We start from the raw sequence: 18,279 nt of genomic DNA, 5'->3' as shown, positions 1-18,279 counted from the left end.
CAGTCATTTTCAGATGTTCAAGGTCAGGGTCTGAGGCTTTCCAGGTATGGGACAGTTGACCTTGGGCTTCTTTAACTGTGGATTCTCAAGAACTTTCTGGTTAAAAAGCACCGTGATCTGCTCATTCATGGTACTTGGGATGCCACAGGCACATGGCTGTCTGTACAGGTGACACACCCTGAATGGGGTGGAGCATGAAGGAAATTTGATGGTGCTATTGTCAGGTCAGGGTACACAGGACTGACCCTTTTCCAAATATTCCAAAGAAAACAAAGAAAGGAACGTGTTACCGCCTGAGAGAAGCGACAGCCACAGGACCAGTCCGGGGAGGTACGGGTGGAGGCGGTGAGCCCATGACCATCTCAGGAAGCTGGGAAAACCTGTAAGCCTGTGAAAGAGACAAGCAATTCAGGGAGCGCTGTTAACATCCAGGGTCGATCAGCACACAGATTCTTGTTTGAGGAGGAAGCAAACTTCCAAGGGTCAGACTCTGCCTCCTTACTCAGACTTTTTCCTTAGATCTTCCCTAACATGTTTCCAAGCCATCTCTTCTACTGCACCTCCCACTACTCTCCACCTCGCTGGGGCCACTGTACTTACAGGGCCCTCCAACTGTTCTCAGAGCACGCCAAGTTCTGTCTCACCTTGGGCTTTTATTCCACCCGTGTGCCTTCCTCACTGTTCTTCTCAGGGCTCCACGCTTCATTGCATTCATCCAGCCCCAGACTCCCCTAGAGCCCCATTTATCTATTTTTCATTATGGCAATGATCACTCTCTGACATTACATGGTTGCTTGTTTATTGATGATCTGCCACCAACTAGAATGTAATAAGGGCAAGGGCTTTGCTGTCAGAGATCTCCTTATACCTGGAACAGTGCCTGGTATATAACAGGTGATCAATAAATATTAGGTGATTAAATGGATGAATCGTTGATTGTGTTTTACTTTCTCTCAAGAGAGAGCAGGTTTAGTGGAGAAAAGCAATGGATTTGGAGTCAGGAGGTATGTGCGAAGGTCCTAATGAACAGACTTTAGGTCCTTCGGCAACTCAAGTGACCTTTCTGGACCTCTCCTGAAATGGGTACAACAATGCTTGCTCAGAGGACTGCTGAGAAGATCAGGTAAGTCTGTGTGTGTGTGTGTGTCTTTTGCAATCTATAAAGCGCTATTCAAAGATAAAAAGACTAGAACTGTCACCAAAAAAATGCAGACTTTTATCAACATGTGAGAGGATAAAAGCAAAACAGACAGAGTCAGACAGGATTAGAAGGAGCCAGGCCACAACCTCCTTTAGCAAGAGAAAATCTAGAAATGTTCTCTGGGAAGACAAAGCTTTCTTTACTTGCGCTTCTCATCCGTTTCTTTCTTCAGGTATTCCGCCCATCAGATCTCTTGAGGAGGAAGATGACAGGATTTTAAACCTGAAGGCATCAGGACAAAAAAACAGCAGCACAGGGGATCCACAAACAGGATTCTTTCAACGGAATGAGGTCTTCTCCCTCCAGCATGATGGCAGACTACATCTTCATACGGGCCAAACCACTCAATAACAACGAGGTCCAGGATTAAACCTACTTTTTAATGCAGTGTGAAACTGCAAGATGGCAGGGAAATCCCAAAGGACCATTCCCCTACCCCACACCTCAGCAAACTAAAACAAAACCATGAGCTGAAACCAGAGGTGGGAATGCTAAAGGTAAGCAAATACGAATGGCGAAGTGGCCCGGAAGACAAACGCCATAGTGACAGTTGATGAAGACATCGAGCCTTGGAACAGGACGAGGTGAGGTGGCTGAACCCAAGGCACTCACCTCCAACACAAAAGGAGGCTAGCATTGGTCCCTTCTAGGGAGGGAGGATGGATGGCAATGCTCCCAGCTCAGGCAGAAGCAATTGTAAATCCTCTTTGGAGGAGAGTATCCCTAAAGCAGTCTCTCAGGATTAGCATAGATTAAGATGAAGCAAATGGAGCTCATGATTAAGACCATGAACACACCAGAAAAGAGAAGTGAAAGAGAGTAGAAAAAACAAACAAGATTTAGACCTTTAAGGACTTTAGAGTTCGGAATTTCCAGACACAAGACAAAAAATAACAATGTAAGAAATGTTTTTAAGAAATAATTGACCAGGCCGGGTGTGGTGGCTCACACCTGTAATCCCAGCACTTTGGGAGGCTGAGGCGGGCAGATCACGATGTCAGAAGATCGAGACCATCCTGACTAACACAGTGAAACCCCATCTCTATTAAAATACAAAAAATTAGCTGGGCGTGGTGGCAAGCGCCTGTACTCCCAGCTACTGGGGAGGCTGAGGCAGAAGAAACACTTGAACCCAGGAGGCAGAAGTTGCAGTGAGGCGAGATTGCGCCACCGCCCTTCAGCCTGGGCGACAGAGCAAGACTCTGTCTAAAAATAATAATTGACCAGACAGATACTATTAGAAATGATCCAGCAGGTTTGAAAAAGAATAGAACTTTCAGAAGTGAAATATGATTATTAAAATAAAAATATTCAATGTAGAGGAAGTAAATAATAGATTAATCACAAATAGAGAATTAATAAACTAGAAAATGGAATTAGGGAAATTACTAAGAATGACGCACAATGGGCCGAGAAGACAGAAAATATAAGAGAGAAATACAAGACATAGAGGATGGAATGAGCAGGTCTAACATGCAGCTAACCAAAGTCCCAAAGGAGAGAAGAAGAAAAACAAAGGTGAGGCAGTATTTGAAGAAGCAATGGCTAAGAATTTTCCAGACTTGATAAAATAAGTAAATTAATAATTCCAAGTAGGATCAATAAAATAAAACACACATCTAGATACACTGTAGTGAAACAGTAGAATACCAAAGGCAAAGAGAAGATCTTAAAAGCAACCCAAAAGGCATATCACCTACAAAGGGATGGCAATGACACTAACAAATGGCTTCTCATTAGCACCCAGAAGACATAGAATGCAAAGTGCTCAGAGAGGAGTCAACCTAGAAGTGTGCCAGCAATACTATCTTTCTAGAACAAGAATGAAAGAAAACATCTGCCCAGATCCAGAAGTACTGACGAATCAATATGGAAAGCTACGTTACTGTGCTGCACTTCCATTTTTTTTTTTTTTTTTTGAGCATCAGTAAACAATGTATGCAAAGGCAGCATTCAGGGAACCAAATCTTCAGCCCCACTAGATCCTAAACGTCTTGGAGTGCAGTAACCGTGTCTGTCTTATTACAGTAGTCCTGGTCCATTACCAAGCAAAATGTCTTGCACCTAGCCATGTGAAGTAACTATTTGCTGAATGAATGCTGAGTGAACAAGGAGTAAGGCGATTCACGCTGTTATCTTGATTCAGCCATTCACTTTCTCTGGATATGTCATTCAACCTTTCTGAATCTTGTTTTGGTTTGTTTTGTTTTGCTTTCCTTGTGAAATAAGGCATTGGCCTGTCTCACAAGCTTCCAAACGTTTCTTTAGCCATGACACCATTCCAGCAGACCCTAATACGTAGACAGATGAAAGCAGAGCTTCTCTGGTTGAAGTTGGGGAGGAGGTGCCCTGGTGAATGTGGCCCTTCACTTACCTGTCTAATGACCCTCTGAGGACCTCCCTGAACCCTGAGGTTCTGCAGACAGCAAATCCTTGTCCTGGAGGTCCTTCCAGCTTTACCCTCCATGATTATCAATAAACCAAGTAAGGCACTTCTTTCCCAAGATAGACAAAGGAGATTTACAGCCCCTCTTCTCTCTTCTGGCCTCTCATGCTATTCAGCGGAGGAGATAGACAACCTATTTTTATCTCAGGTTGCTGGAAGCCTTATTCTGTAGTCAGCAGAGTTTCCCAGCCAAGAAAAGGCTTTCTATGCCTGTGGATGTCCTATAGCAGTTCACCCAGAGAACCGATTAAAAATTCTGAACTTCTGACAAGCAGCAAGGGAATTCCCTTCTTGAAAATTTTGTCAGGTACAAAGCAAGATGACACAGGAGATCAGGCAGTCCCTTTTGGGCTGTATCCTCAGGGTACCAGGGCAGCCATGGGAGCCACATAAAACACAGAGGTGGCAGCCTATGCCACGTGCTCATGAGTTGAAGGAATCCTCCCCCAGGTGTCTTCTACCCACTCCTGTGCACGTTCCCCCTGGTTCTAAGTCCTCTTGTCTTTGCCTTCTAGTTCCCTGTCTCATGTATTTGGAATCTGGTTTTCTCCTGGCTGCTCTGTGATAGGAATCCATTGGAAGCTATTGCATGAAACTGTTGCCAGGCTCTAAGTTTCCAGTGCCATGATGCTGGCTGTGAGGAACACCTAAGGACCCCATCTTTTGGGGTCCCTGCCCTCTGGCCAGGAAGGAGATCAAAGACTCAGGACTGAAGGCAGTCGGGTTGCAGGTCTCCAAGGCTGAAGGAGGCTGTGTGTGACTAGAGAGCACTTTCTTTGAGGGGATCGGATCCATCTTTCCAGCTCCTTTCCCGCTTAACCATTGCTGCGCATGCATTGCCGGATCAAAATTTTGCGTGCGAGATCAAAATTTTGCCGGAATTTCAGCACCATACTCTCTAGCATTCAAAGTGGAGAGGGAGCCCCGACGAGCCCCAGTGCATGCTGGTCCCTCCTGTGCATATGCATTTCCCCAGGAGGAGGGATCTGGTAAAGATAAACCTCCAGGGTGGCACTACAGGGGTGACAGGCTGCAGGGGACAGCCTGCGGTTGGAAAGACTGGTAAAGGGGTCTTGGGCTTTGCATTAGTGGGGAAAGGCCATTGATAGGGCAAAGTCAACCTATCCTCCTTAGACGCCCTTGTCCAGTGCCAGTGAGCTAGCCCCAGGGCAGAGTGGATGCTCCAATCTTTCCGCAGCTGGTAGCTACTCTGGGTGCCTCTGCATGGTGCCCTCCCACAGCATCATGCTGATCCTGAGAACCCTGCTCCAGGCAGAACGATGTCCAGCTAGAAATAACGTCACATCCTAGTGCAGGAGCCAGACTCTTCTGCAAGGATAGTTCCTATTTAGTTGAAAGCAGAGGGCTTGGTAATTAAAGTCTAACTTTAAAGTAAAAACCCAGTGCTTATTTTGATCTGTCAATTGATCAATAATTACTGAGGAGGCTTCCAAGGCCTCTCACGGGAAATCATAGAAGGTTCAAGCTGGGAAGAGCAGGAGACACGCAGACCACATCCTTTTCCTTAACAGATGGGGACACTGAAGCCCAGAGAGGTAAACTGACTTGTGCAAAATCACACAGCCAGTTAAGGACACCGCCTTGCAAATCTGAGCTCAGGGTGATGTGCTGCACAGGATGGGGGTTTCCTAAGTCAGACAAATCTGGGATTAAATCTTGGTTTTGATCCTTACCAGCTGCTTGACTTCGAGCAACTTACTTAACTTCTCTGTGCCTGCTTTCTTATTAGGTAATGAAGGTGAAAGTATCATGCCCTTATTTCAAAGCCTGTTTTAAAGAGTAATTGTATATATGAATGTAATATTTGGCACATGGTAGGTACTCAATAAGTGATAGTCCCTTCCCTCTGAGATGGAATAATATTCTCATATAGCACAGGTTGAGAATCCCTTATTCAAAATGCTTGGGACCAGAAGTGTTCTGAAATTTTTTCGGATATTTGGAATATTTGCATCACTGGTTGAGCATCCAAAACTCCAAAATCCAAAATGCCCCAGGGAGCACTTCCTTTGAGTGTCATGCTGGCATCCAAAAAGTGACATGGATTTGGGATTTTCAGATTTGGGATGCTCAACCAGTAATCGTAGTCATCTTTCCTCCACAGTTCTTCTAATCTAGGGCCCTTTCCCTGCCCCAGGGAAGGAGGCACAAAAGACTGAGGAGGGCACAAGAGCCAATTCTTTTTTTTTTTTTTTTTTGAGACAGTCTTGCTCTGTTGCCCAGGCTGGAGTGCAGTGATGTGATCTCGGCTCACTGCAACCTCTGCCTCCCAGGTTCAAGCGATTCTCCTGCCTCAGCCTCCTGAGTAGCTGGGGATGACAGGCACCCACCACCATGCCTGGCTAATTTTTGTATTTTTAGTAAAGATGGGATTTCACCATGTTGGCCAGGCTGGTCTCGAACTCCTGACCTATGATCTGCCCATCTCTCCTTATCAGAGTTTCATAAGCCAAAACTACTAAATTGCAAGAGCCTAGGATTTTGAATACCTAAGTCCTAAAACACTCACTTTGATGCCACAAACAAGAGATTTCAAAGAAGTGAGGTTTACATTTACACTCTGTGGATAGGAAGGAGAGGAGAGCCAAAGAGGAAGCAAGAGGTTAGAAGCCAGTGGGCTTGGAAAAGGAGCCCTCTGTCCTGTCTCACCCTGGGGGAAGAGGTGGAGGAGAGGACATAAGTCCCATCAAATTTTGGGGAATCTGAAAGACAAGGGACCTGTGTCTGCCTCCAGGAAAGGCCAGGAATCGGCAACAGCACAAAATTCCCCCTCCCTCCACGGGATGCAGGAGAAGAAGAGTATGGTGGTATGGATGTAGACCAGAAGTGCCTTTAACAGTCCTGTGTGGTGGCAAAGAAGCCGCTGGAGAGGGGCAGGTGCATGTGTGCGCGTGTGCTTGAGCAAGAGAATGATAGAGGAAGGGACAGAGTGAGCTCACCTGAACACACACACAAGCATGGAAGGAAGGAAGGGAAGAATCTGGTGAGGGCGTGTTGAGTAAGAGAAAGAGGATACAGTTATGCTCTGCCTGGATGGGCAACCCGAGAAAAGGTGGGAACAAGGGCTTCTCAGGGACACCAGCCGGAGTGGTGAGATGAAGACAAACGGGGACCAGACACTGCAGCCTTCCCCCTACCCAACATCATGTAGGTTCCCAGAAAATACGGAGGAAGAGCCTGAACTGAGACTGAGCTTCTGGCACGTGGAGAGGATCACAGAAAAAGAAAGAGAGTTACTTTTCTTGCCCATCTGCGTTTGAGGGCTAAGGATTCTCCAGCCTTCCTCTCCCGCCTTCCTTCTCTCTCCCTTATCATGCAGCCTTGCTGTATAAACTGTGGATTTTACTCACTATAAGGATTTTTCTAACCTTATAAGGGTACTCATTTGCCAGAGGTAGGTGACTTACAGGGGAGGATTTCTTAGGGCAGTTCCAAGGCAGACAGCCCTATTCCCAATCTGGCCCAGATAGATAGAATCATATCTGGCCCAGCTATGATAGAATGGCCTGCCTTCAAGGACTCCTACGAACTGGACCATGCACTGTCAACAGTGACCAGTGTAGGTCCGCTCCTTCCTGGTGTCCTCACTTCATCAAACCACCAATGACTTTTGTATACCCAGAGGTAGAAGAAGCCCCAGAATAACTGGCATTGAATCTCTCATGCCCTGGGCCAGATGGGAGTTCAGAACAGATTCAAATTGATTTGGAGAAACACAAGAAATGTAACATTTCCTTTTTTTTTTGAGATGGGATTGTTCTGTGTTGCCCAGGCCAGCCTTGAACTCCTGGGCTCAAGCAATTCTCCAACTTCAGCCTCCTAGTAGCTGGAACTACAGGTGTAGAAATGTAACATTTCTTGAATCCAAGTGTTGTGGCAGAATGGAAGTCATAGCTGATATATCTGCATATTTCATCATTAACAAAGGCTTGGAGGGAGTTGTTTTTATGAGGAGAGGAGGAATAAAAGACCATAAAATTCCCAATTTTACCCTAATGGAGATGCTCCCTTACTAGGGCAATGATAAGAACAGACAAAACTCCAACTGGGTAAGCTGCTGCTTCTTTTTTTTTTTTTAATAGAGCCAAGGTCTTGCTCTATTACCCAGGCTGGAGTACAGTGGTGTCATCATAGTTCAAGGCAACCTTGAACTCCCGGACTCAAGAGATCTCCCAACTCAGCCTCCCAAGTAGCAAGGACTACAGGCCCAGCCAATTTTTTTTTTTTTTTTTTCCGTAGAAACAGGATCTCATTATATTGCTCAGGGCTTGTCTTACATTCCTGGCCTCAAGCCATCCTCCACCTCAGCCTCCCAAATTGCTGGGGTTACAGGCATGAGCCACAAAGCCCAGCCTTGGGTAAGCTTCCTTATAAGAAGATTATACTCCAAAGTGTGGATATTCAAGTTCTCATCAGAGCCTGGAAGATGTCCCTACAAGTCACTTTGGCCAGCGGGTAGAAAGAGTGTGGGATTTGAAGTTAGGCAGCTGTAGGTTCTAACTCCAGTTCTACCATTTACAGCTGCCTAAACTTGGGCAAGTTTCTTTACTTCTCCGAGCCTCGGTTTCCTCATTGAGTACTTTGGGATAATAATATTGATCTCATAGGGTGGTTGTTGGATTAGAAGAGAGAATTTCTACATAGCACTTAGCTGTGTCCAGTAGACAATGGGAGCTCAATAGATGCCAACCTTGCTGTTATTGTTATTACCATTAATTCCATCTGTAAAGAGTCTAGTGGGGAAGATGTGTTAGCCCTGTTGTCTTTTTTGAAATTCCCTCCTCTGTCACCAACAGGAAGACTGTAGGATGTTTTCATTCTGCTTGGCACAGATCCATTATGACTGCTAGCAAAATTGGATTGGACATTAGATATGGAGTCCAATTTCTTCACAGAGTTAACGGGTAAAATATGATCAAGAGTCTCCTGAACTGCACTGCAGAAATCCCAGGCCGCCGGCAGTAACCTTTTCCATGATATAAATGCCATTAGCCTGGCCTAGTGTATTTAAACCACCAGCTTCCAATTATCTTCTGGCAGAGCTCAAAGCACCCTCTCTTTAGAAGACAGAAAGTAATCACAGTTATCCTTCTAAATTGCCATCTTTTCTACGGATTTCCACATTATCATAGCACAAAAGGACTCTGTATGAGCTTGGGTTAAGAATCATCATTATTTCTACTCTGTATTGTTAGCTATTTTCTCCTTTCCTGAAAATATGGACCTCATGGGTTGTTGATCAAGAAGGAAACCTTAATAACAAAAGAACTGCCTTTAATAATGTTCTGGTTCAGCCAGGCGTGATGGCTCACGCCTGTAATCCTAGCACTTTGGGAGGCCAAGGCGGGTGGATCACCTGAGGTCAGGAGTTCGAAACCAGCCTGGCCAACATGGTGAAACCCCCTCTCTAATAAAAATACAAAAAAGTAGCCGGGCGTGGTGGTATGCATTTGTAGTCCCTGCTACTCAGGAGGCTGAGGCACAAGAAGCGCTTGAACCTGGGAGGCAGAGGTTGTAGTGAGCCGAGATCATGCCACTGAACTTGTACTCCAGCCTGGGTGAGAGACAGAGAGACAGAAGAAAAGAAAGAAAAGAAAGAAAAGAAAAGAAAGAAAAGAAGGAAGGACAGACGGAAGGAACGAAGGAAGGAAGGAAGGAAGGTTAGTTCTAGTTTGATGACCCATCTCTCTGTTGTGTTATTTCACAGTCCTTTTCCACTGTAGGTGGCTTCATTTATAAAATATACATAATGCTGATGTTTTTGTCCTTGCCACAAACACTAAGCCACAAGTATAACAAACAGAACCATTTAAGTTTTCATCATATGACCCACAATGGATTTTTTTTTAGATGGTTTTACAAAATTGAGATACGATGGCTATGGGCCATCGCATCTTCTCAGCTGTTGGAAGACTTGATCTGGTTGTCTAAGCCTTCCTCTCTGAAACCCAGAACTCATCCCAGATTCCCAGAATCTGGCATCTATACATGCACAAGGCATTGTCTATCACAGTCTATGGTTTATAAAACTATGTCTTTTTTAAAAGATATATTTTAGATGCTATGGTGATGAATGAAATGCAAACTAATTAAAATTGTGATTTAAATCACAAAAACTTATAACTTCTTGGTTTTTTGACTAAGATCAAGTGTAAATTACAGAAGCTTTCAGTCATTGGATGTTTTTTCAAATACGGAAATATAATTGCTACTTAATAATCACAATATTCTTTTTTTTTTCAGAGACAGGGTCTTACTGTGTCACCCAGGCTGAAGTGCAGTCTCACAATCTTGGCTCACTGCAACCTCTGCTTCCTGGGCTCAAGCAATCCTCTCACCTCAGCCTCCCAAATAGCTGGGACTATAGGCGCATATTAGCCACACCTGGCTAATTTTTGTTTAGATGGGGTTTCACCACGTTGCCCAGGCTGGTCTCGAACTCTTGAGCTCAAGCGATCAGCCCATCTCGGCCTCCCAAAGTGCTGGGATTATAGGCATGAGCCACGACGCCCAACCTATGAATAATATTTTTATAGCATTTACTATGTACCAAGTATTCTTACAGTACCTTACATACACTAACTCATTTAATCTTTACAAGTCTAGAAAGTAGCTTATTTTTCTCATTTGTAAAGACTTTAAGTAATTTTCCCAAGTTACAAAGCCAGAAAGTGGCTGTCAACCTAAATAACAGACTTGTTTTTTTTGTCTCTAAAAACAATGATGTTTATTTGGGAATGGGTATTGCAATGGGAATACCCATGCCATAGTAAACTGTGTTCAGGGAGGTAAAGGAAGACAAAAGTTTTTAAAGGAAAAACAGGGAGGATTGCGTAATTGTTTTGAGAAAATTATTCTCGGCTGCAAAAATCAATGACAAGTGTGGTACCAGTTCAAGCCTGGACAGGCAGTTGCTGGACAGATGTCCTCGCACAAGTATTTTTTGTGTGTGTAAGGTTGCAATGGCCTTTGTGCAAGATTGTGATTTTTGCAGAGTCTTTTGTGATAGTTATTGCTATCAGGCATTTATGCATGAAAACCCTCCCTTCCTGGCCTTCTCTGGCTCTGCTTGCCAGGTTTTTAACATTTTTCATTTAATTTTATTTAACACAAGTGATTCCATTCTGATTTTGTCAACTTTCATCTGGTAGACCTGAGATTTAAAGTCGAGCCACCTGGCTCAAAGCCTGTGCGCTTAACCACCAGGCCACACAACCCCTTAGCATGTGGCTCTGAGATGCCTTTCGATATTTAAAATGGGTCTCAGGCTTGAAAGTGTAGGAAACCACCAGTGCGTGAAGAACACGGTCAGCCATTTACAGGAGGGATATTAGAAAAGGCAATTCATTCTAAAATACATTATGGCTGGAGAGAAGGGATTCTCACGTGCATTGCCCACAGGAGTCAAAAGCTTAGGCTTTGGATCATGGGTGGAAGATGGGATGATAGGATGAGGGCCCAGCATAGTTCATCTCCAGATCCCAAAGCTTTTATCTGTAGAAGCCCCTGCTCTGAGTCTCCTGTTGGAACTCACTGGGCAGACTGACCTGATGATGGCAGGTGGGTGGGATGAACGACTTACCGGCCGAGGCAGGCTGTACTGATACATTTCTGGGCGGTAGGTCGGCACCCACTGCACCCCAGCCCTGGGCCGCGTCATGGTCCCCGGAGCGCTGGTCACCACCTCCGAGTAGGGCAGGTGCTGGGCTGAGCCGTAGGCTTCTTGGTGCCGGCTCTGGCCTGCGTGGCCCGCGGATGCCAGGCTGAACGCCTCCTCCAACAGCATATGCATCTGCTGCCTGACCTCGTCGATGGATGGCTGGGAGCTCAGCGTGGAGGTCTCCGAGTGGCCTTTCACCTGCCGAGACCTGGAATAGCCCCGGGGCTCATGAACTCTGTCAATGTTGGTTTCCTCTATGATTTCAGGCTCAGTCTGTGGGAGGAAACAAAGCCCACTGATGTGTTAATTAACTTTCCTTCCCATGAAGGTGCTCTGCAATTTACTCTAAAACATTCACTTGAACAGATGCTGGTATGCATCTGTGCTAATTTAAATTATATTCTACGTACCCTATCCAGGAATTCACACTAGTCGGGTAGTCAGTGTCCTCTATCAGGAAGTCCACACTCTGAGTATCGGTGTGCACTTCAGTTGCCCATAGTTTGACCACCGCTGCAGGCTGCCTGTTAGTGTAACAGACTTGAGAAATGGCTTTCACTGATGACATTAATGGTACTCTCTAAAATATTTTAGAGACATTCCCCACCTCTATGCCTTCGGGTATAAGACCCTGGAATGTCTTGTAATCTACACCCAGAGGGGTAGCATTCTAGATTCACTCCCTAAATGGTCCTCTTTCCAGCCATTGGTTAAGGAAGTGCTGATTGCCTGATGCTAGTTATCAGAGAGAATAACAAAATCCTGCTTCTAGATCACGGATCTTTTTTTTTTTTTTTTTTGAGACAGAGTCTTGCTCTGTTGCCCAGGCTGGAGTGCAGTGGCCGGATCTCAGCTCACTGCAAGCTCCGCCTCCCGGGTTCAGGCCATTCTCCTGCCTCAGCCTCCCGAGTAGCTGGGACTACAGGCACCTGCCGCCTCACCCGGCTAGTTTTTTGTATTTTTTTAGTAGAGACGGGGTTTCACCGTTTTAGCCAGGATGGTCTCGATCTCCTGACCTCGTGATCCGCCCGTCTCGGCCTCCCAAAGTGCTGGGATTACAGGCTTGAGCCACCGCGCCCGGCCTAGATCACGGATCTTAAGGCATGGTACACAATCAGAAGCTCTGGGGGCGAGGCCCAGCAATATGTGCTTTAATATGCCCTCCAGGAGATTCCGATGCCCGTTCAAGTTTGAAATCCACTGATCTAGAACATTCTCCTGCCTTTCTTCACTGAACCTTTCATTCAGTGCGCAGCTTCAGTATCAGGGTGGGCAGACAGCTGGGACTTCATAAGCTTCCAGAGCAGGCTGCATGGATGGTCTCGTGCTTGCCTGCGAATGAATGCTTGCTTCATAAGTGTCTGCTTTCTTGCTCTGAGGCTTCTCTGCCATCATTAGGTGGGGATGCCTGTAGGAGTTTATTCCACCAGTCTGGACATGCATGAATCTCAGGGTGCAAGAACACAAAGGGGAAGAGATAGGGACCGCCAAGGCGATACGGGGAAGCTGCTGCCTTGTGGCAGACGCCACAGCAATAGCCAGAAATAAAAGGTGCACAAAGAAGATAAAAGACAGTGTGTTCAAAACATTCCAACCAGGACAGTTACTTTAACTTTTTGGTATTTCAGTTTCCTCATCTGTAAAATGAGGATAATACTGCCTCAAAGGCTTTTCTAAGGATTAAAGGTACATCTAAAGATTTTAGAGTAGTAGCACATGGTAAAAACAATGCTAGTTGCTGTCGTCATCATAATCATCATTATTACTTTATTCATTCAATTGCACATATTTCCATATAATTACTATGTATAAAGCACCCTGATGCATAAAATAAGCACAGCAAGTAAATGTCATGAGGGGATTCACCCGAAATGGGGAGTCCTTCTCTCCTTAAATATTACACATGAAGGTCATAACTGCGTTATACTTCAATTTAAAAAATATATTTACCTTTTTAGCATTAAATTAATACATGCTCATTAGCGAAGAAAGTGAAAATATAGAAAGCACACAAAAAATATACATTTCTTGTCATCTTATCTCCTAGAGTTAGGACTTGGCTAAAGTTCAAGATGAAAAGTGAGGTTTTCTATCAGCCTCTAAGTCTAGATCTATCAACAAACATCTACAGTATGTAATTTAAAACATGTACTATTTTTATACTAATAAGAGCAAGGACAGATTCTGGAGTAGAATGTAAAGTTACCCTTGCAATCATAAACAAGAACTCAAAGACATTTCATGCCTGGGTGCATGACCCCCAAACTCCTGAGCTGGGGGACACACTGGGGCTCTTCTGCTCTTAGAGGCTCTTTAGAGAAAGGCTTAAGGTCACTGACTGGGAAACCTGCTTCCTGAAAGCCAGCAGATCTGCCTGTTGAGATGTGGTTTTGACTGGAGATACCTTCTGCAATAGCAAATGCAACTCTGGAAAGTTATGTTCTTCACAATGCATAGAACATTCAAAACTGAACTGCAGAGCCGGAAGGGACTTTAGGAGATCATTAAACTCAAGCCCCGTTTAACATATGGGGAGGTGACTTATCTGAAGTTGCTCAGAGGCAGGCAACGGCAGAGGCTCCTGCTCCCAGCTCCTGACCCGCACACATCCTGCAGCACGGCACTGCCTCTCATGTGAATGTCCTGCTCATGCCGGTTGCTAGCCACACAAGGCCCTTCCTCCCGACATCCAGAGTCTCCCTGATACATAACGGAGGCTCAATGCTAAACTGCTCCCAGGTGGGAGATTAACAGCATGGGGTGAGCTGAGGTACAATTTCCCCACCCCTGAGCTGTGCTATGCATTTCCAGACATATTGGTAGATCTATTATCACATGAATTTATAGTTGTGCCTTAGAGCAAAAGCATCCTCCTTAGCAACATTTCCCTATTCCCACTGCCCGAAGAGCCCTGGGGTGGGTTAGTACTGGGGGTGGGTGAGTTCTTTCAGTAAGGTTGGCAGGGAACAGTGCTAGGCCACCGCACATATATGTGTTGTACATATACACACATATGTAAGTGCTACCTTTGCTGGGAAGGTAGAGACTTTTTCTCCAGGCTCCCACTGCCACCGACCCATGCCCCCCGAATGGAGATCAGCCTCTGCTTCCCCCATAAGGTTTCCATTCCACATGGGGAGTTCCCTTTAATTGGAAGGTCCAAGTATGCTCTCAGCAGGCTTGATCAGGCCACCAATCATCTCTCGATAGCTACAGATAGAAACAAGACTAGCTCTCATTATACCTGGGCTTCCTCTCATCACACTTGGATTTGCTTAAACTGTGACTTCCCCAAGACCGGATACTCCCTGAAGCCATTTCACTTCTGTTTCTCAGAAGCCTAGCACAGGCACTTGGCATTTAATCAAGCTTTGTGAACCTAAACTGAAATAAATTCCATCCACTTCCCCTTGTTAGATATAAGTTCTAAATTTCTTTTCAAAGAGTCAGTATGTCAGTATGTTCAATTCTTTGCCTTCTACTTTTAAACTTAACTTCCTCATAAAGAAACTTTTTTCAATTACCTGCTCCACCCTGACTCATTCCAATTACCAACTCCACCCTGACTCATTCCGATTACCTGGTCCACCCTGACTGATTCCGATTAACTGGTCCACCCTGACTCATTCCAATTACCAACTCCACCCTGACTCATTCCGATTACCTGGTCCACCCTGACTCGTTCTGATTACCTACTCCACCCTGACTCATTCCAATTACCTGCTCTGTCATAACCATTTTTCCCACCAAACCACTCACCCCGTCACTCTTTAAATTAGCCAATCGGAATTAGTTTAGCCTGTGCGGTCTAACCTTAGCCAATGGGGGAATGACACAGCAGCAGGGGCCATGTGCGTCAGCGATAAGAACCCCTTCTCCTCCCTTATCCAAGTGTGCGCTCACCATTGCTCCATCTGTAAGGGTGCACCCTTCTATAGAAGTAACTTGCCTTACTGAGAATTAAAAACAAATTTTTATATTCAAGTGCTAATTCTTTTGCAGCACTGAAACTTTATTTATAACACCCTTGAGGTGGAAGTTGAGGTTAAGATAAAAGGCCCACTTTCCCTAACACATTTCCTCCAATGCTAATGAGTTGCATGACAATAAGAAGTCGCAGGAACCCCAGAAGCCTCAGGCTCCTCATCTGTAAAATGGGAGAGTTGAACTACGGTCTGACATTTATGTTTCTTGGACTCTACTTGCTCTGGGAGATGCCATACTGCTCCTATTATCATCATCTTTGGGGAAATCTGACATCTACTCATGAAGGGAACCATCCCCTGCACCTCCCGCCCCAACTAAAACATATGAATAGTGATAAGTTTGTCCTTTTGCTTAACAGACAATTATTGGTTTCAACCCTGTACTAGGCCCTGGGTTGGGGGTGATGGATAAAATAATTAATAAGATAGTGACCCAGCCCTCAAGGAGCTCCCAGTCAATAGGAGGAAACAAATAATAGCAACAGCAATAATAGCAGCTCATCTTTATCAACAGCTTACATGCCAGGCACTGTTTTAAGTACTTTATACATTTCGGCTCTTTTTGTCCTTATAAGAACTTATAAAGTAACAACTATGAATATTGCCACTTTACAGACAAGGAAATTAAGGCACTGAAAGACAAATGTGTTGCTCATAATTAGCAGGGCTGAGATTTGAACACAGAAAGCTTCATTCCGGCACCTAAGCTCTTACCCACTGTATATATATAAACAGATCTATTACCATACTATAGTTGTGGGCTCTGACAGAGTCAAACAAATTTCTATGACCAGAAAAGAAGATAAAATACTTATTGAGATAATCTACCTTATAGATTACTATAAGGATGAAAAGCATCAATGTATAAATACGAAGCACTCACAGTATCTGGCACATCAGCATTTGTTTAATAAACATTAGCTGCAATTATTATTGTTGCTGTTATCTATCTCCTCCCATAGACTGGGAACTCCTTCAGGGTTGGGTCAGTGTCTTATTAATCATTGTATTCACAGCCCCCAATCCGGGACCTTGTCCAGAGGTGAAGCTGTAACTGTCTGTTCAATGAACAAACATAATAGGTGCTCAGATTGACTCGAGGACCTGTGGTGTGCCAGCTCTGTGCCGCCTTTTCCACGTGGGTTTCCTCCCTCAGCCTCTCAGAGCTCTACAGTTGTGTCCATTTTCAGATACGAGATATCACATCGACTGGCTGAACTTGCCCTAAACCCTTCTCCCTCACTGGCACATTTCTGAAAATGCCTTTTGCTTTTATTTGACCAAAGAGGGGAGACAGGAACAAAGACAGACCTCCCAGTGTTGGCTGACAGTTGGCTTGGGTTGGGGCTGTATCTGGGACAGAGAATTTATTTTTAAACCTCTTTAACTTGGAATGGACCATACTTGCTTCTATGACTTCCCATTCTTGAAAAGCTCTGAGAAACTCATTTTTTTCAAAAAGCTATTTTTATAAACTAATCAAGATATACTTCAATAAAAATTCTAAAAATATTCATCAAGGAATGTCTGTTCATGGTAGGAAATTAGAAAACACAGATAAGCAAAAGGAAGAAAATTAAAATCTACTCTAATCTGATCACCAGAAATAACTACTGTTAACATTTTGACCTCGTACCCATCCTTCCAGATGTTTTCTACGCATATGAAATAGGATGAGGATTATGAATACTAAAGAACTGCCAACGGCCTCCCCACTGCTCCAGGCCACTACAGAGAGTGTGGGCTTGACCCAGGTCAGTTTCTCCCTCTTCCACTTCCAAGGAGAGCCCACGCTTTGCCACACAGATTGTGTGTGTGATGGAGACCAGGAAGTGGGGATGGGCAATGAGAGGCAGAAGAGGTGTGGGCTGCAGAATTTTATGGTGAGATTTTCAAGAGAGGTGCAGAAGCAGGTGTGGCATGTGAATGGGAGAGGAATTAAGGGAATTTAGAAAGTTTTACTGACTATTATGTACTTGCCTTCTCACATATAAAAATATAAGTAAAGGAGTAGAGGTATTTAAAAACTACTTTTGTTGGCAGAGTTCTTTTGACTTAGATACTCTCTTAGACCAAGCTGTTTGGGTCATGATTTTATAAACAGAATACATACACACATATACATATATATGTAGGCATATATATATATATGTAAACACACACTTACATATGCGTGCACGCATATATAAGGTTTTTAAAAATGACATTACATTAATACAGTATTTTGAAACCTTTTTAATTCAACAATATTGTAAATGAATATCTTCATGAATGAATAAATGTATTTATAGAGAATAACTTTAAGGATTTCATAGTATTCTAATAAATGGAGTTTTTAGGCTACCATATATTTAACAGTCCACTATTTTAGATGTTTTTCTAATATCTTACTATATGAACAAAGCTGGAATAAGTATCCTTGTGTTTAGAACTTTGCATATATGGCTGGACGCAGTGGCTCACGCCTGTAATCCCAGCACTTTGGGAGGCCAAGGCAGATGGATCACTTGAGGTCCGGAGTTCGAGACCAGCCTGGGCAACATGTTGAAATGCTGCCTCTACTAAAAACACAAAAATTAGCCAGGTGACATAGCGCACGCCTGTAATCCCAACTGCTCCGGAGGCTGAGGCAGGAGAATTGCTTGAGCCCAGGAGGCGGAGGTTGCAGTGAGCCAAGATCGCACCACTGCACTCCAGCCTGGGTGACAGAGCGAGACTCCGTCTCAAAAATAATAATAACAAAAAAAGAACTTTGCATATAATCATGAGTTTATCCTTAGGTTCAATTCTAGAAGGAGAATTACCAGGTGAGGGGATATACACGTAATTATAGTTTTGGAGAGTTATGGTATGTCAGAACTCAGCAGCAAAGGCCACAGTATTCAGAAGACATTTAAGCCATTCCTCCTCCATATATGGGCCCCTGGTCTTGTGCTTCATGGTGGCCACTGGATAGAGCAAGCAC

The 18,279-nt window shown here is 44.4% G+C and overlaps 1 protein-coding gene across 4 annotated transcripts in view; it reads right to left on the bottom strand.

Annotated features, from left to right (window-relative positions):
- Positions 1 to 18,279, bottom strand: part of KIAA1549L (KIAA1549 like) — a 297,801-nt gene that overhangs the window by 17,308 nt on the left and 262,214 nt on the right. For all 4 annotated transcript variants that reach the window (XM_021925928.2, XM_009186337.3, XM_003910061.5 and 1 more), the window contains 2 exons: positions 11,251 to 11,601; positions 291 to 388 (listed from right to left, as the gene is read on the bottom strand). In XM_021925928.2, the coding sequence (XP_021781620.2) occupies positions 291 to 388; positions 11,251 to 11,601 (449 nt within the window). The remainder of the gene's footprint in view (positions 1 to 290; positions 389 to 11,250; positions 11,602 to 18,279) is intronic.

Source organism: Papio anubis, chromosome 12, assembly GCF_008728515.1.
Source record: "Papio anubis isolate 15944 chromosome 12, Panubis1.0, whole genome shotgun sequence".
In the NCBI taxonomy this organism is placed as follows: domain Eukaryota; kingdom Metazoa; phylum Chordata; class Mammalia; order Primates; family Cercopithecidae; genus Papio; species Papio anubis.
Note: the sequence above shows the minus strand (reverse complement) of the source record. Positions and strands in the feature narration are given on the sequence as shown.